Source organism: Aptenodytes patagonicus, chromosome 5 (assembly GCF_965638725.1).
Source record: "Aptenodytes patagonicus chromosome 5, bAptPat1.pri.cur, whole genome shotgun sequence".
NCBI lineage: Eukaryota > Metazoa > Chordata > Aves > Sphenisciformes > Spheniscidae > Aptenodytes > Aptenodytes patagonicus.
The window spans coordinates 21,738,385-21,757,786 of record NC_134953.1 but is presented as its reverse complement, the minus strand read 5'-3'; the positions used below and the strand labels follow the sequence as shown (position 1 = coordinate 21,757,786).

Below are 19,402 nucleotides of genomic sequence, written 5' to 3'. Positions count from 1 at the left end.
AACACTAACGCTTGTAATTGGATCAGATAACCCATGCATTTTTGTTTTTTAATGATTACCCACCAAAATAAGACTGAGGTTTAGCCACCACCTTTAGCTGACGTTGTCAGCTATCATGAGTACCACAAACACCAGTTTTGAAGTTCACAGACCAGACATTCAGATTAATTAATAGCAAAATGACAGTCAAGGAAAAAATTTTTTTCATTTAAATATAAGGTTTGATGAATACTGCATAAAGTCAGTGGAAAACAGTATGAAATGCTGCACTGAGTTGCCAAGGTAGCTTACACCAGATGAATCTGACAGCTTTTTGTGGTAGTGGTGGGAGGGATGGCCAAATGATGGATTTTTTGGACATGGAAAATGCAGTGGATCTGTAAACAGAAATACCACCTGGGAAAATCATTTATTAAGCTGAAGAGAATGGAAAATTACAAAAAGTCTGCAAGGCTGACAAAGAAACAGTTGAATTTTTTTCAGTGATTGCCGTTCTTCAGGGGGCACCATACTCAGATGAAGTTGACTACTTTACTTCAATACAAATCATCATCTAAGCAAGGTTTTTGGAAGAAAACTGTTTAGTTCCACAGTCAAATCCAAACACTGAACATATATTTTGGATGTGGCTCCAAGGAGATCACATGAAAGACGACAAGTAGCAAGTCAACTATAAAAGACTCATAGCCATGAGAGCATTTGGGACATTGTCGTTGTCATTGGACAACGGTATTTGTCATGTAGGCAAGATGACAGACAGTCTGCAGCAGCAGTCCCATAGCTTCACATACAGTAAACGTTAGAGTCCATAGTTCTTATGTCGATAGATGTACTCATTAAAATGCGTCATCATAGAAGACTGACATTTCTTGCAAGTGCATAAATAAGCATTATTGCAACTAAAAGGGTTCTAGTAATACAGAACAATTATTTAAAATTTCCTGAGTTTCCACTTGAGTGGGCAAAAGTTGGATGAGACATTTACTTCCTCCATTTAGTAACGTAAGAGGTACGGCTCGACAGAACAGTCTGTTTTCATTACCATATTTGACAGATTTAATTTGAATAGCTTTTGTGGTCTTTGTTCTTTTATCTCAAGTCAGTGTTAGATATCTACCACAGTGCTCATGGGAAATGTCTTAATGGGGAGAAAAAAAGTTTTTTTTCACACTGACTCAGTTTTAGTTGGACCTTTTTTTCTATGACTTTAACAAAATAACTTAGAAAATAAAAAAAATCCCTCTTCTTCCCACAGGACCAGTTGCCAGGGGCAGGGGCTGGAGTTGCAATCTTTGCTTTAGCACGAGTTTCTTTGGGGCAGACTCGCATGGGGGACACAGCCTGCACTGAGTGGTGCCATCTCTGGTGAATCCCTCTGGATTTTTTTGTGTGAAGCAAAAAAAGGCATGCAAACCAGGCACCTGTTTTTCAAGTTTACACTTGGAGGATCCATTATTAGCAAGCATCACAGCTCTGCAGGCACAGTCTTTGAGAGCCAGAGGCCTTTGTATGATTACAGCTACGTAACTTCAGGGAAGTCAAGAAGAAAATTCTCCCAGAGAAATTATTTCACTCTGAGTTTCACTAGAAAAGCCAATGCCCACTAGCCAGGTAGGGAAAGGTAGCTATTACTTGAAGAGAAGCAGAGCTCCAGCATTTACTATGGGCAGAGGGAAGGAACAGAGAAAGAAGGAGCAGCTTTGCTTTGGTCTTTCGTGACTTTTGCTGAGAGTATGCGAATGCCAACAAAAGTGTCTTCTGCATGGGGAGTCCTCAGCACAGGACAGTTAATGCTCATGCTGCCATGACTGATACTATCAACTGTGCATCTGAAAAGTGATAAAGGTAGGGTCTTTTGATTGAACGGCAAGCACCCATGTTCTCTTGTGTGCTGTTATCAAGTGCTGATATGCTTATGGTATATTCTTATGGAAACCATACAAGTAATTACATGCTTCTGCATATCTTTATAGAAATTATTCAATAGTGGTGTTCTGCGTGGCTGAACCGCCGTGCTGTTCTGTAGCACAGGGACGTGATTTCAGCAGGTCACAGGAAATGCCTCGGAGAGTCTCTGCGTCACAAAGTACTGCGTGCTGAAACAGGCTGCAGAAATTCACGTTAATGCAAAAATAAATCTGGCAACATTATTAAACAAGTGGCATGTTTCATGCTTCTGAAATTAAGAAATAAGAAAGGCTGCTGCTGGGCTCACTCCCAATGATAGAAACCTCTGGGACCCTCAAGAACAGAGAATTAAAGATCTGAGTTGCATGCTGTGCCAGTGACAAGGACCAAATGTAGATGAGAAGATCAAATTATCACCTGGCCCCATTTTATTTATGATTCTGTCGTGGTTTAACCCCAGTCAGCAACTAAGCACCACAGAGCTGCTTGCTCACCCTCCCCCCACTCCCGGTGGGATGGGGGAGAAAATTGGAAGAGCAAAAGTAAGAAAATTTGTGGGTTGAGATAAGAACAGTTTAATACATGAAATAAATAAATAAATAAATAAATAAATAAATAATAATAATAATAATAATAATAATAATAATAATAATAATAAATTGTAATGGAAAGTAAATGAGAGAGAGAGAGAAAAAAACAAAAACCCAGGGAAAGAAAAAAAAAGTGATGCAGCTGCTCACCACCCACCAACCGACAGCCAGCCAGTCCCCACGCAGCAATTGCTGCTCGCCGGTCAACTCCCCCCAGCTTATATACTGAGCATGATGTCACATGGTATGGAATATCCCTTTGGCCAGTTTGGGTCAGCTGTCCTGGCTGTGCCCCCTCCCAGCTTCTTGTGCACCTCCTTGCTGGCAGAGTATGGGAAGCTGAAAAGTCCTTGACTTAGTATAAGCACTGCTTAGCAACAACTAAACCATCAGTGTGTTATCACATTATCCTCACGCTAAATCCAAAACACAGCACTGTACCAGCTACTAGGAAGAAAACTAACTCTATCCCAGCTGAAACCAGGACAGATCCAGAAGTTGATTTCAAGGATCTGGGAGTAAGAAATTAGTGTGCTAAGATTTGGAACTACTGAAAAGTTTTGCTTATCTAAATTTCACTTCATCTGAATTCTGTCCACAGAATAAAAACTAATTTTTTGTAGCATCATCTATCTTACGCACAATCCACCCCATGAGCTAGTTGTTAGCTAGCTTCAAGTGTGTTTTTACCTGAAGATTTTTGTAGTGAACAGTACTTCTGCAGTGACTTGTCTTTGCGGTCTCTTCATTTGTGTAGAAGAGTCCACAGAGCTTGCAGTAAAACCCAGTTCTAGGCACCACAAATTCCACACCTATTGAGAAATTCTGAATTACATTAAAATGTCAGTTGAAACCCTTCCCCTCCATAATAAACTTGTTTTCAAAGAAAAACGTTGCTGTTTAGTTAAATGACATAGATATGAAGACTGAATCCTGGATTCACTTCTCTGATCTCCCTAATTTTGCAATACTGAGCTGCAGTTTAAAATCCCGTGCATTGCAAATATACCTTCCACTTGTCTCTTAGATATTATACAAATTTAAAAATGTACCTTCTCACACATAATATTGACTGGAAACTCCACTGTGTAACCTCAAGGGCTAGAATAGCAATAGTATTTATTAGCAGTAAATTCATGCTTAAGTTACACAGATTGCTCTTTAGGATGTACTTCTTCCAGGTGTTTTACTCATGATCAGTGTTTACACAGTAAAACCAATACTTTTGCTTATACTGAAAGTATAATCAATACTTTTATGACAAAGACTTTTAAATTACTAAGTATTTTTCATATATATTTCATATATAGTCCAAGGGAACTTATTTCATCTCATCAGCGACATTAACAGCTATCTTTTGCCATTCATCTGGAATGAAATTAGCAATGATCTATCATCAAAAGCCCGTTTCTTCCAACAGCTACCCCTCTGTCATATACCTTGTTCCTTCACTCTCCTCACATCTGTTCTGAAAATAAATATAGCAAGTAGCCTTAAAGTGACATCTTGTTGTAAGCTCTAGGTATTGCAGTGGGCGGCATTGCAGGCCGAGGGTGGCCTGGGCATCTGAACGTACCCAGGGGAATGCTGAGCTCGGTGAAGACGTCCTCTTGTTCCCAGCCTGGCGGAGAGTGCCTTCTTTTAGACTCTACCTCCGGGTATTCCAGAGATCTTATTTCCAGGTACCTAGAATTTGCTTAACAAATGAATAAATGTATTGAATGAAAACAGTTTATTAATGTAAAGAGACATTTGTAGACTTCTTGGGAACACTTTCTGGGTGGATCTATAAATGAAGTAAAATCTGGAAAAAATGCTTTTCCATTCAAATCAGAGGCCTACTCAATGCAACTCCAACAGCTATACCACACTGCAGTCACCCCTATTTCTCCCAGTAGACCATTTTTCTATTTCTAATTTCACTTTCGTTATGTTTTTTCTTTTCATATTTTAATCTCTAAATAGATCTATAACATTATATGTGCCTCTGGCACAAGCATGGTCCGACTGCAGCTCCATAACCACGTATAGTATTGCAAGACCAGTGATGGAGCTGGGCTAACACAGGGGCTGCTGAGAAAGGGGGGGCCAGCAGGACCTGCTGAAAGCAAATCCCCAAACTGCCTAAGGAGCTGCATGGGCAGAGCAAACCTTCCTCTGGTAGGACCCCTGCAGCACCATTGTTATCTTCTCCCTGGAGTCACTCTTCTCCCATCCTCAGCTCTCCAAGGGATAGTTTCTGCTTTACGGCTCTTGGCCACTTAAAGATTTTGGTTCCTGGCCAGTAGGGATGGGATGGTTCGCCCCTGCTGACCAACACTAATGGACACAGGCAGGAGATTCAAGGTGTGGAAAACAGTGGATTGATTTGCTGAGGCAGATAAAGCCAGTCAAAAGAACAGATGCTCTCCCTTCCTAACATGTGAATTGCTTTTATTTAAAAAAAGATAAATTTGTTATCACAGAGCAACAGAATTACAGATAAACTGGTCTGATTCCTATTCTTCAGTTCTTACATCAAAGAACTAGTTCCCTTACCCTGACAAAATTTCTATTGCATTGCAAATTTCACCTAGGTAAGGGATATAGTTTCTCATAAAACAAATATATTTTTGCCCAAACCAAACCCTTCCTGTCTTTCAAGTCTGTAGTTCAAAGATCTGCAATTTCTGGCTTATAAGAATGAATTTTTCTTCATTGTTTTAAATACATCTATTACATTATTTAAAAGAAAATAATATAAAATCCTGACTGGTTGGCTTTCAAGTCAACTCTAAGCCCATCCCAGGTTTCCAAATCTGCAGCAGAGATCCTGGAAAACCCACAAGCTTCAGTTAGCTCTTCTTAAGACACCCAGGGCCTTTGTGGCAACTTAAGTCCCACTTAAGTTGATTTCTGGGCTTCTGAGCTGGCAGCTGCATTTGCAGAGAGCCTAGAGCCTTGCACTGCAGATACCAGACACCAAGTGCATGGCAGAAACCTGGGAAGCACAAGCTCCCCTGGAGCTTCCAGGCTCCCTGCTGGCAAGTTGGAAGCTGAGATGCTGAAAACACCGAAGTAACTATGCTCTTGGGATACCCAACTCTTTCATCAGCTGGCTGCCCATGAAGTGGGCAGCCCAGGGGAGCCAACCTTGCCATTCCCAGTCCCAGGGAGTTTGCGTGGCAGTGTTATCTCCAAATATGTAAAGCCTGGCAAAGTGTCTTCAGGCCAAACAGGTAAGTATTGAAAACTGAGCGAGTTTCAAATCTGTCCCAAACTAACAAAAAGTTAGTTTAAAATCAGACATTCACATTAAATGTTCAGCTTTTTCTGGTGAAAAATTGCACCCTCAAAAATCTTCCAGCAGCTTCTGTTCACAAACCCTTCTCCATCACATGGACTCTGGTAGCAACAAAAAAGAGCATGCCTGGCCAACATGCTCTATGCTGTTTTCCACTTCCCCTCATTATACACAGCCCATTCGCTCAAGTTTCATTTGAAAGTGTGACAAGGAACTGAACTCACTTTCAGACACTCAAGATCTTTTTTTTCCCAACAGCTAAAATATTAATAGGCAGCTATGATTACATTTATTGGCATTATCTCACAGCGTGTCCTATCAGTTATATTAAAGGCAGCATGCGGTACCTAACAGGAGATGATAAGGCAAGTCCTGACAAAAGGCACGTATTTGCATGAACAGGGACTGAGAAGTAACAATCTACGGATGATTTCCATGTTACTAACGCTTCAGTACAGTGTGTAAGAATACCCACCTTGTCCAGGAGCCAGCCAGACATTACAGATACTTTTCTGTTGACCTTCAGAGACTGTCACTCATTTCATTGACAATTCAAAATAAATTTAGCAGGGCACTGAAAGAGTTCAGCTAAACTCATGTGAACCTTGACATGACAATTATAGCAGCTTATGCCTTTCAGAAAGTTTGCAAGCTGCTTATCATATTTCCTTTACACTATTCAGCTAAGAGCCTCTAATGGTTTAGCTTGGCGAAAGGCACTGGGGTTCTTTTACTGAGCTGCTCCAAGGACAAATCTTCATACTATTAGCAACATTTATTCTTGTTAGCAATAAATTTCAGTCTACTGTCAAAGAATAATGCAAAGCTCTCTGCAGGCTGAAAAGAAAAAAAACAGTAGTTACCCTTGGCCTCTGGACACTCTTGGCTTCCGTGTCTTGTTTCTTCACCAGCGTTTTTAACAAGCATTTCTATAACTTCTCTGCTCTCAGCTCCTTGTGATCCCATCTGTTTGTAATCATCTATAAATGTATCAGGGAGCTGGAGAGTCTCTTCTTTCAGATGAACAGAAGGTGTATGGTGATCTTTGGGCTCTACGCGAGTGTCAGAGCTCTTATCAATTTTCCCTTCCTTCAGCTGGGGATCAGACTCCTTAGCAGATTGGTCTTCTTGCAATTCCTCTGGCTTCTGCTCAGGGTCCAGATTTAGGCTTGATGCTTCAGTTATAGCATCATCATTATCATCATCCTCATCATCATCCTGACAGCCGCTAGAAGCTACACTGCCCTTTGCTGATCTGAAGTTTGTTTCTAAAGCTTTATGGGCAAATTTGTCTTCACTCCTGGTTAAGTGGCTGTGATCGTTTTTCAGTTCTAACATGGTCGACATACAGGGACACAATTCTGAAGCAGTTTTATTTTTTTGATCAACTGGTACTATTTCTTCAAGCTCAGTTATATCCGGCTCCATAATTAAATCATCTTCTCCCACTTCATCTACTGTCACTAATTCCTCCATGTTAGCAGGATACCAGGTCTCACCTTCTATCTCACTTCCACTCTCCCAGTCTCGGTCCTGTCACAAAGATGTAAAACATTTGAGAGATCAGTGATTATAGAGCACCACTGTTAAAAAGTGGGCTTTGAACATCAGTAACCAGGAAGAACTTTGATCTGGCCATGCCTAACCCCTCTCATGTTTTAGTTCCAAAGAACGATATGCCTTGGTGTTGTGATTTTAAACCTTATGCACAAGGACAAGCAATCTCTTTTTAATTGTCACATAAACTTCACTTTGTGGAGATCCTGTAACTGCCTTGGGGATTACAGTCTCTCCAGTCTCCTGCTCCTTACTTTTCTGTAAGCAGCAGAACAAGGCACAACCTGTTATACTTTATTATGCAACTGACTCTACTATGTGATCCCCAAGGAAATGAACCTCTCCCCTTTCTCTATCTCCATCCCAGGGTGGCGAGAAATAGGCAGCACAATGAGAATATACTGAACCTCAGTCTAGCCACTGTGGCTTTCACTTTGCTGGACTAGGTCCTTTAAATTCCTACGGTGACTGAGAAAATGTGGCTACCTTCTGTAGTCATTTCCATCCACCAGCAAGAGCCCTCTGCCAGGGACTGTGTTGGTAGAGATTGGCCTAGACTTTAAGAAAAATCAGTTTTACAGTTACACTCCAAGGTACATAATCTGAAATACCTCATATATGCAGTTGTAGACTTACAGGACTCAGACACTAATATTGGACTTCAGAAGTATTAGAATTATAACGTATATGTTACTTTTAAGACACGCAGCTTAGATTTCAACTCCCAGACTCACTGTGTACACATAATCTATTAATAATCTGTATTCTCCTCCTGTTTGGCCATTCCCACACTTCCCCTCCTAGAATCCTAAAACAGCATGAAAACTCTGGGAGTTGACACTGTTCTTGCCAGGAGATCAGTTTTCTACAGCAACAGATATCAATAGCTTCCATATCTGACCATCAACCCATGACCCTACAGATATGAAGCTGGAGGAATTCCAAGGACATTGCTGTCCCCGACTGCGATGCTGCAGTAGGGGTGCTGTAAAAACATTATTTAATTAAAAACAGAAACAATCAGAAGAGGCTACTATCCACAGTCCATCTAAGGCCAATGTTCTGAAAAGTTTTCATCATTAGTCCCCTCCTTCTCCACCAGCTGACCACATCCCCTATTTTTGGGCACGGTTCACAAAGTTACACAGTTCACTTGGGCATACATTACTTACAGTTGCCAGTGCCAAGGGCTATGCATGTGAAGCAATGTACATGGGCAAAGAGCAACTAAAAAAAGAGTTCTGGAGACTTCAGGAAAAGCTATCCCTTAAAGCAGAGGTCAAGATAAGGCAAGTTAATTTATACAACCCCCTTCTATAACCCCTTTACAGGCCTTTCCATGGGCATTTAATATTTCAGTTGGGAGAATGTGCTACCAAACCTGGGGTTTCACTCATTGTGTCATGGAAGCTGCACCAACAACGTGTCACCAACCTTCTCTTTTCTTGTGTTTTCCAGAATCTCTCCAGATTCTTTTCCTTGTTTATTAGCTGAAGGTGAGCTCTTCTCTGGAACTCGCTCCTCTTTTCCAAGCTAAAATAAATACAACATATACACATACGGCAACACACAGTGGTGCTCTATTATGTTTCTATTCTGGGTTTAGGGAAGCAAAGTCACCACAAGGTCACATTCTTTATTTCTAAAGTTTATGCAAGTCAACTGGGCTGTGGGAAAAGACCCAAGAATTGGATTGCATTAGCAAAGCTGCACAAGTAAGGATTAAGAAAAAGAAATTTAAACAAAGTTAGAGAGATGTAGTTTACGTCATAGAATTGGCTAGAAGACAGGTGGGGGAGAATGTGAATTTGTTAAAATTTCCAGCCTCCAATCCTCTGTTCTCTACCCACATCTGTTATGTTGGCTCAGACATGGCAAGAAAAGCAGCAGTGTCGAAACTCTGCAAAAGACCTCAACTGTTTTGTTTATTGATGTAGGATCAGTCGAGAATGCAACTGCTTGCACAGTTCATATTTTGGAAGAACAAAACCACAGTACTACCTGGCACTTGGTGAAAAAGAGGCGAAGCAGAAGTGTGTGTTCAAGACATTCAAACCTAGTTCTTCCTTTTAAAATAAATTATTAGCAGTAGTCCCTGGAGAGGTGTGCCTTTAACAAAGCAACTTTAAAATAACTTGAAAAACACGCAGAGGAGTGTGCAACACTGGTGATTTAGGGTGCTGTCTGACATTTCTCTCTGACATCTCCTCCCAAGGAACCATCCATCACGGTGAAATACCAGCCAAAGGAGAAAGATGACAAAAGGTGGTACAGACACACATATCTATGGCATGAGGTAGTGCTGCTGCCTGTTACAGAGACTAGCTGAGTTACAAGATCTAGAGATTTCCACCAACCTTGCCCCCACATGAGAAGAATGAACATAAGGTCAACTGAAAACAACCGAAGATGGCCCTGACAGCACAAAGTCACAAGCTAGAGATGGACCCCTGGTCAGCAAAGCAGCTCTGCAGCCTGCTGTGCCAGCATCCCCAGGGGTGGATGGTGACAGTGTATCACCGGGGGGGACCGGGGGAGGCAAGGTGGCCAAGAGCCAGTAACAAGATCCCCATAGGGTGGGGATATGGGCATGGGCTGTACTGGGACTGAGTGAATGAGGCATCTTGATCTGTTCCCTCTCCACTTTTTCCCAGTGGAGAATCAAACCCACAAACGCTGCCACTTTACCAACCAGGAGTATTTCTCCAGAGATCCCGTAATTTTACAGGTGAGCTGATTCAGTTGTTCTGCCATGGGAAGAGATTCCTGCCAGCACATTGAAGGGAGTGGTGTGAATTATCCCTGCCACAGCTGAGGGTAGGGACATAAGATTAACAGAAACCAATTACTCTGCTGAGTTGACCAAAAAGAAAATGTTCCTCATTAAAAGTTCATTCCCCATTTTAGCAGTATAACAACCAGTTCCCTGTATTGTTCTACAAATACTGTGCGTCCCTGTAAAATAACACTTAATTCCCAGGTAACTCAATTCACTTCACAGGCAGTGGAAGGAGGTGATGGATGCAGAGAGAGCAGCTATGGGGTATTCTGCACAGACTTAGAAGAGAGAGCAGTAGGGCAATTGTCCCTGCACACACAACCTGCATGCAGACAGCAGACTGTCACTTGGTTTTGTTGTGAGTTGTCTGTCCCCTTCCCCTCACTGGTTACCCAGAGGTTCTGTGCTTGACAGAGAAAGACAATGTCCATGTACCCAACACCACAACACTGTAATAGGTCTGCATGATCTGGGCAAAGATGTGGACAAGATGAGCTCCCAAGATCTCTTCTAGGACTATATTCCCTGATTTTATCATGGCAAAACATTGCATGTCACCAGCACCACACCCACAACAACTGATCTAAAATATTTCAGAAAATATATTACTTCAGCATTTACCTTCTTCTTACTTACAGTTTCAGATCTCTATTTACCTCATTCTCGGGAGGTTTGGTTTCCTTCACATCACTGCCTTCAGCAGCAGCATCCTCCTCTTGGTCTTTTTCAGCTTTCTTTACCTTATTCTTACCACTTTGTTTTTGCCTGGAGCCCTCAGATGCTTTGCTGTGTTTCTGTTCAGCTGCCTCCTCCCTGGCAGCATCCTCGCTGTAGGAATGCCTGCGTTCCCTTAGCTTTGCCTCTTCCTTTCTCTTAGATCTCCCAGGTAAATCCTGCAGCTGTCTCTGAAACTTGTCAGATTTTGACTTAGAGGTTTTTCGGTAGTAGTCGTCTTCCCTGCTCTTGTAGCCAGATAAAGGGTGAAGGGAGCCAGGGGAACCACTCCTTAAATATTTTTCTCTGTGCCCTCTGCCTCCTTCAATCCGTTCATCCAAATCAAACTTGTCCAACTGTCGGGAATAATGTTTCCTCTCGTGTACCCACGTGTCAGTCCTGTCCCTCTTCTCATCCCCATTCTCTCGCCATTCTCTGCAGTCTCTTTCCTCTTCCCGTCGAGAATACGGGGACTGATCCCATGACTCTCTCCCATTTCCCCAGTCAGTCCTGCCGGTCCCCATTGGACTGTGGGGTGAACTGCAGGAAGTAAAGCTGGGAGTGTGGGATCGGGGCGACAGGGAGCGGCTTATGGGGCTGCGAGAGCGGGGCCTCTCCGTGCCATACCTGCGGCAAAGGGAAAAGGCAGCTGTAACTGGCTGACCCACTGTGGTCTACCAAGTTCTTGTACACTGGAAACACATGAGGACTGCGCTGGTGCCTGTGAATCTGAGACCCCAGGCTTTTCACAGACATGCACTGCACAGCTGCAACCACAGTGAACAGGAGAAAAGGCAGTGTCATATCCACAGAGCTTAACTAAATCCCCACAGATCTGTCAAGAATGTATTCATTCATTCTTAAAAGTGTCTCATAGGGGTTTAGCATTAAAAGCTTATAATATGTTAATACCTTTACAATGACCCTAATGTCTGTACCCTTAATACTCACTCATCTAGGGCATCTCTGAGACAAAAGTGGCAAAGGTCATCTGTTTAAAAGATATGTTTTAGGACTGTGATTCCTCTCCATTTTTGCTGGAAGGTCCAGAAGTCAGGCAGGTCACAAATATACCCAAATACATTTTAATCTGAACCAGCTACTTCCCACTAGGTCTCGCAGCACCCCCAGCCTTTACGCTTTTCACTCAAGGGGGAGGAGAGGGGAACAGCTTCATTTTTGTGTTCTTCACATGGCAGGTGTATTTTCTGAGTCATTATCATCAGTAGGAAAGAGTTCATTCATATTCATAACACGGACAGTCTCAATCTGATCTCATTATATAGGCCTTGTACCTACTATTCTACCCACTATTGTACCCACATATTTTTACAGTGATTTGAAGTGAAATCGAAGTTAAGAAAGCAAATGAGATGAGAGAGAGAAGCACACAGATAATGCTTTTTCTACCTGCAGGTTTACAGACTTATCCAGGTCCCAATTCCAAACTATGGAGAAACTTTACCTGTCCCCTTCACGCAGCAGGTCCCTCTCCCTCTGCGAGTGGATGTCTTGGATGATAGCAGCCACGTTCTTACCTGGTTTCTAAATAAGACAAAGACACTGTTTAGCATGCTGCGCTATTCTCCAAGCTAATATAGGTGATTTGTCCTTCAAGAAACAGCATCCATGCATCATTTAATTATACTACTACTGAGAAATATTTGGTTTCAGTGCTGTGGTTACAGTCTTTTCTGCAGCTGGTATCTCAAAAACATGATCAAAGCAGTAAAATGATACAAATGGAAAATTCGCTCCATTACGTTGTAGCACTGTCTCCTCATACTTAGCTGCTGTAACAGGCTTTGGAAACTACTTTGTCCTTCCCTGATACACATTCACTATAGAGTACTTTCTAGGAATTGGATGTAAGAGGAAGCAAACCAGATAATTTTTCTAATATCTGAATTAAATATGTATAGCAGCCTATCTCTGACCCTCTGGGAATGAACTGCCTTCTTTTCATCTCAGAGTTTAACTCATTCTGGAGTATAGCTCTAAAAGACCACGTTTAGACACAAGAGCTTCAGAAAAGCTAAGTGCAAGAAAGATGCCTACAGGAAGTGTTGATTACTTGAGATTCAAGATAATTTACAAAAGATGCACTACTGCAGGCTGGAGTGCACACAACCCGTCAAACACTTGGAGCATACACAGCTGAGCAACATAATCATGCAGGAACTCAGAGCAGTTTGTAGTGGTAAATAGTTCATGCATATTCCCCCTTCCATGTTGCACTTTTGTTTGTTTGTTTGTTTTTAACAAAGAGAAAGGGCTTTTGCTCGTGCAGAGAAAAATAATTCCATAACCTGAAAAACTGCCATTGGAAAGGCTGAAAATCTTCCTGAAATCTAGGCAAACTCCCACACTGTCCTGGGTAATTCCTGTTCCGCCTCTGTGTTAAGATGTACAGTCTCCGCCACCTTATATCTGAACCCCTTCACTGTACCACGCTAAGAAAGGCTGCCCTGGTTTATGGACTTTTGGCAACTCCTTTAAGTCTCCTTAAACTATTAGACATGTACAGGAGAGAAAGAGACTTTTCCAAAAGTCAAACCAAACCATCTGAGTTACTTGTTTTTCCTCAAGGCTCATAAAAGGCCTCTTAACTTCTTAACTTGGAACATTACAGAGTTATTTTATAAAATAACTTTGTGCTGTGTTAGATAATATAATATGAAGCTTTTCAGCTCTGCATTGCCAGTTCCAGTCCAAGTCTCCATGCAAAAAAATACTCTCTTAGCATTACACATGGCAGTACATAGGCTTCCATAAATATGCTCACAAGAGCACTGATTTTTGGACATCACTCAGGTGTTCACATCAGAAGTGTCACACACTCTACAGAAAGTCCAAAGACTATTGCTCTGTTCTGACCCTATGTAAAAGATAAAAAAATCTTGCTTTTTAATTTAGGTCATTCACAAGAAAGAAAGAAAAAGAAATCAGTGTGATGTTTAGCCCTGTCATCGCTGCTTGGTATAGAGATTGTACTATGGCTCAAGTGTGTAAGCAGTGAAAAGCATTGCTTCAGGCTTAATGCCTGACTAAAAGGATAGGACTGTCTTATTTTTGCTGACATGTTGTATCTTACACATGGCTGTGTTTTAGACCTTTGTTAGACCAAGCAATGTGGGGAGCCTGCCCAGAAGGAAGCTGAGAAGGGATTTTTGAAATAATGGTATGAGAGGACCAGAGAAAATGGGATCTCTTCCAAGAGTTAAAATTTAGAACAAGAGCAAGCAGCTAAGTATAAAAGATCATTAACATACATTCATTAATCTTTCTAAATTTCTTTTTCCATAATATTAAAGCATTAATTAGAAATTGGTGATCAGCAAAGATTTTTAGATGTATTCTCTGGGACGTGCCATGGAAACTCAGGAAATCTGATCAGGAATGACTGTCTTACCTTCAGCTGCAATTCCTTGTATCTTTTAGACATCCTAATAAGTAACTTGTCATCATTTATCATAGCGGGTTTTTCTTTGTAGTACTGCACCATGGCTTGTGCTGCTTCACTGTAAGCCATTTCCAGAAAGGCCTAGCACAAATGGGGAGAGCTTTAAAATCTACTACATAATTAAAAATACAAAGTATAAGAGAGAAAAGGCAGCACAGTAATTTTCGTTTGGATTCTTCTCATGCAAAATGTCTTGATAGTACAGAACTGGGTAGCTTTCCAGCCCTGGAGCTGAAATAGTAACACTCAGTTCATTGCTCAGCCTCCTTTTAACTGCAAATGGTTTCAACCCAGCTATTAAAGCTGATATGCAACTTTAGAAGCCAGTTTAGTTAAAAACTAAATGACTGGAATCTAATCTTTCTTGATACATGAAAACATCACCTTTCCCTCGCTTCCTCACTGGTGCTTCTACATCATGGTCAGCTGCTGACAGGATGCAGAACTGCAATGCTGCAGCATGCGCTGCTCCCGAGATTGTCAGCTGTGTCTTGCAGAATTGCAAGGGACCCAGATAAAAGCAGAACATCAGAGCATGAGCAGCCAGAACAAAGCCAAAAAAGAGTTTAAAAAACCTGAACGATGTTAACTAGCACTTTTGTTTACATGAAAATTGCATTTGGTGTGACTGCAGTTTAACTGGTCAAGGAATATACTCACAGCTGTGTAATGACTGCATTTTGAAACATTACAATCTCAAACATTGCCCACTGGCGTGGATTCTACATCCACCTGTACTGTCTGCTGCAGGTATGTGAGAGAAGATTTTCTAGTCTTCCCAGCCTACCACCACTGGTAGACTTAAGCTACTTAAACTAGACTTAAGCTACCTTGAAGAAAGAGCTCTACTACAATCCGGTGCAGATTAAAAGGGAGTGAGGTGTCAGTGCCCCCTGTAAGGGCACAGCCTTCCTTCAGCATGTGTGTGACAGATCACCCAGCACAGCCATGGCCTGGGGGCTCTGCCACCAGCCTGTAACTGTAATTACACCATTGCGGGATCTGCCTCTGCTGTAACAACAGTTCAGCAAACAGTGTAGGAACCGAACCAGACTAAAGTGCAAGTCATTCTTGAATGCCCAGTTCAGCTCTATGAGTATGGGTAAGAAAGCAATAAAAACCTCCCAAACAGAACAAGAGAAGTCCGAAAGTAACCCTAACATATGGCTGAGAGAAGAAGGCCAAGTTATTAACTTTTTAAAAAATTATTATTATTTTTAAAAGTACAGTTTTACAACACTTCTTCATTGAGATTTCTGGGGTTTTTTAACAAGAACTATGAGGCAGTGGTCATGTTTATGCCATCATCTCATTCTGCAAACACCATTTTTTTTACTTTAAGAACAGGCTTCACATATTTAAGTTTCTATTACAAAAAAAAAGGTATTTTCCCCCAAGACTCCGTCTTCCTGTCAATATGTCTTTATGCCAATAGATGTCAATACCAATGACCCCAAATGCACAGTACCTGATTAGTGGATTTCATGAGGATATAGTTGGTGACCTTCCCAAACGGGAGGCCCAGGTTAATGACATCATTCTCTGTGCAGCTTCCCTCGGGGAGGTTGCAGATATGAACAACTCGACCCAGTGTAGATTTCCTCTGGGGAAACTGGGGAAAAAAACAACTCAAAACAATGTTTTTATCTTAGATATTCCATCCACTAGATAAGACCTTACATTTCTGCAAAAAATGAAATGTTCTGTTCTGCATACCTGTTATTAAGGACAAATATCCTTCTTTAAAACCTTGTATTTTAACATCCTGGTTTAGAAACTACAGTTGGGAAGGGAAATTGCAGTGCAGCTTGCAATGGAGTCTCTATCCCTGGACATTACAAAGTCCAGAGAGGATTTCTAGAAGAGATGCTCTTGTTCAAACAGGATTAACCATATTGCTGCAAAAGGTAATTTGCCACCTCAAACCTTATGGACTCCAGGGCTTCGGTTCCCTGGCATGTCACAACAGAGGGCTGGGCTGCCACAGGCACAGGCCACTGCACTGTACTCAGCACCAGCGAGAGTTTGGAGGCCCCTCGATGTTTGGCGATGGAGGGTGCCCCTGCCATGGGGAGGTCTCAGCCCCTCCTGATGAGCTCCCTGCAGGGCCGGTACCCATCTGGTACACGAGCACAACCCCTACGGCTCCTCTGCCAAGTCAGACAGCCTTCCTCACCCCGTTTGCATCTGTCTGTCCCACTGGGGGCTCTGTGCCTTCCCCGCACATGAAGGCACCATGCACTATTGCTGAGTAAAAGGCTCTTAGCAGATAATTTGCAAGCAATGCACAAAAAATTAGTGTTTTCAAGTATTCCATAAATGCCCATTTATGTGGTGCTGGTGGTGCCTGGAAATTGAAACAGATGCTCACTGCAGTCCCTGCTGAATTTATGGACGTTAGAAATCAGTTTAGGTGACTACAGAGCTGTTCAGGACAGCAGGCGCTGAATTTAAATCCTCCTTCTGCCCTGGTGAAACAGACTGGGCCGAGGGTAAAAGTGACCCCATTTAACTTGTGAGAGGACACACAGCTGTACCTCAGGTTGGAAAACCTACTACTTTCCCCTCTCACAACACCACACAATAGGAAGGTCTTTTCTGCTGGGGGCATAGTGACCACTGGACACGCAGAGAGGCAGAGCTCCGGAACTGGGCTGGCACAGGCACACGGCCACCGGTGCGGTAATAGCTTCCCAAGGGTGGAAGTCTGTTTTGGAGTGCTGGGGCAGTTCCCAAAGAGCTGCCCATCTCCCTGACATGGAAAGCAGGCTCTACACTCCTTGTGCAAAGAGGCATCAGGATATACTCAGAGAGGAACATAATTTACACCAGCTAATGACATGCAAAACATCACTCACACAGGATTAAGTCTTCCCAGACTACTTCCCTGTTTATGACCTCTGCTGTTAGGATTTTACTGAAGAAGTAACTCTACCTTCAGTTAAAATTGTGCCATTCAAGGGAAGATGCAAATCACGTAATCTTGTGGGATCAAGTTCACCAGAGCCATCACAAATGTTTGGCTTGTCAGCAAGTTACAGAGCTAATGTTATCTTATTTACACCTTCATCCCATTACCTTCCTTCCAGACTTCACCACTTAACCATTTGTGTATTTGTGCTGCAGCAAGACCCTGTGTTATACAGTGGTCTGCTATTTAGCTTGCACCTTACAGAGCCTGCCCAGGTGCATAACGTAAGTCAAAGAAGTGCCAAAGTCCAGAAGTAAGATATTTTTGCTAGCAGAAAAATAACAAAGACCTGATCCTGAAAAAGATGAAGCAACTCGACTCCACGTGAACAGAAAAGGAAGTGATGGCTGCGTGCATCTGGCAAGGCAGCATGTAGTGCACAACAGAAGAATACAACTACAGCTAGCAGAGGAAAAGGAAACCTTCCTGACAGCAAATGCAGTCCCAGTGTAGGAACACCGCAGGTCACCTGGCACCTTCTGTTTGTTTTGTTAGATCTGTTAAGAGATGGTATGTTAAGAGTCTATGGGACTAGAAAGACTTAGCTGTTCCCTACACAGGCTCCAGAGCCCGTGTACATTAAATCAAATGACTGTAAGACGTTACCACCTCCCCACAATCGGCAATGGCTTAAATTAAAATGCTATGCCATAAATCTGCTGTAATTTATGATTAAGAAGTGGTCACATACTCATACCAGAAGTTGATGGGCTGTACCAAGCAATAATCTTGACAGCTAATTGAAGTTAAATTGGATCCATTCATTAAATAGAGCTGTAAATCACAGCCAGAAAAGGAATATATACTTTCCATATCCACAGTCAGGAATTTAGAGGAGCTGTTGTGTGTCAATTGTTGAATGCAATTTTCAATAAGACTCTAAGTTAACTTTCTTTGCAACCGATGTCTACAGGGGTTTACCAATGCAGCTGGACAGCTACTACAAAAATAATTTGATGCACAGCAGTGAAATGCACCTCATACCGTTTGCCATATTATTACACCAATCCAATTTGGTTATTTTTTGTTACAGCCTTTTTTTTCAATTTTTTTGTTTCTTGCTTTTCAAATTCTTTATCTGTTTCTTGAGCTTCGCATGAATCTTTTCTAAAGATAATAAGAAACTGACAGTCCCATCCCTCCAGTGCTAAAGGCTCTCCATGCCCGAGTGAAGGCTTGTAGCACTGTATTTGCCTTTTGAAGAGGGATAGTTATTTGCAGATGGATAGCACAGAGCAAGCTCTTCCAGAAATCTGAACACTTTGTTTATGATTACATGCAGGGTCAAGTATAATCTCCCACTCCCACTGCTCATTTAAATGGCAGCAGCCGCCTAGCTGAAAGTGAATACTACCGTGCAAAGGTGTAATAAATTATAAGCCACCTGGTTTGCGGGGTGAATGACAGCTGGCAAACTCAATCTTAACACCTCTAATATAGCTCCCTGTCCACCCAATGAGCTTCTGAAGAAAAAGAGGATTTACAGTGTCCAGGAAAATCAAAGTTATTGTTTCTTTTATCTCTTGTAGTACTGCAGGTCATTCAGAAGGAGGACTTCTGCAGGCAGCTTAAATGATAAATAGTGACAGATTCTAAGGAGAAATGATACTGGCATTAGCAGTAATTTAATTTGTTGCGAGGTTGACAGACATGATGAAAAGGAACATTCCTCCACACCCGCTGCTACTCCACCTCTGACCTTGGAGGCAGCCGTCATGAGCAGCTCTGCTCTTCACTCCCGTGCACACACACTGTCTGTGACAGGCAGAAGCTAAAACCCCTTCAAGTAACCTCTGTCATAGCAAAATCACACAGTAGAAAATTGGTTGGATTAAACAAATCTGGGTAATGTTTCTGTAAGCAATACCTGATGCGAACTGGAGTGGCACAGGGACACAACTCAGCCTGCCTTTCCAGAGTGCCTGAGACCACATCAGGATATATACACAAAGCTAAAAAGGTGAAAACTTGAACCCCTGGATTACTGCTATACTGCTGCTATTCCATGAATGCCCTAACATGAGTCCTTGATGCCTCCAGCTTTGATCGTAGCTTTCTGATATATGTTGAGCTTCATTTTAACCCTAACAACTTTGTATTTCCATTATGTATATGATTTGCTTTTATTTGCCTTTTT

The 19,402-nt window shown here is 42.1% G+C and overlaps 1 protein-coding gene across 1 annotated transcript in view; it reads right to left on the bottom strand.

Moving 5' to 3' along the window:
• RBM20 (RNA binding motif protein 20) overlaps positions 1 to 19,402 on the bottom strand; it is a 108,451-nt gene that overhangs the window by 5,396 nt on the left and 83,653 nt on the right. Inside the window, exons 6-13 of the mRNA XM_076338989.1 lie at positions 15,763 to 15,906; positions 14,244 to 14,375; positions 12,297 to 12,376; positions 10,774 to 11,458; positions 8,773 to 8,871; positions 6,645 to 7,314; positions 4,075 to 4,194; positions 3,189 to 3,310 (exon numbers count right to left, since the gene is read on the bottom strand). Of these exons, the coding sequence (XP_076195104.1) occupies positions 3,189 to 3,310; positions 4,075 to 4,194; positions 6,645 to 7,314; positions 8,773 to 8,871; positions 10,774 to 11,458; positions 12,297 to 12,376; positions 14,244 to 14,375; positions 15,763 to 15,906 (2,052 nt within the window). The remainder of the gene's footprint in view (positions 1 to 3,188; positions 3,311 to 4,074; positions 4,195 to 6,644; positions 7,315 to 8,772; positions 8,872 to 10,773; positions 11,459 to 12,296; positions 12,377 to 14,243; positions 14,376 to 15,762; positions 15,907 to 19,402) is intronic.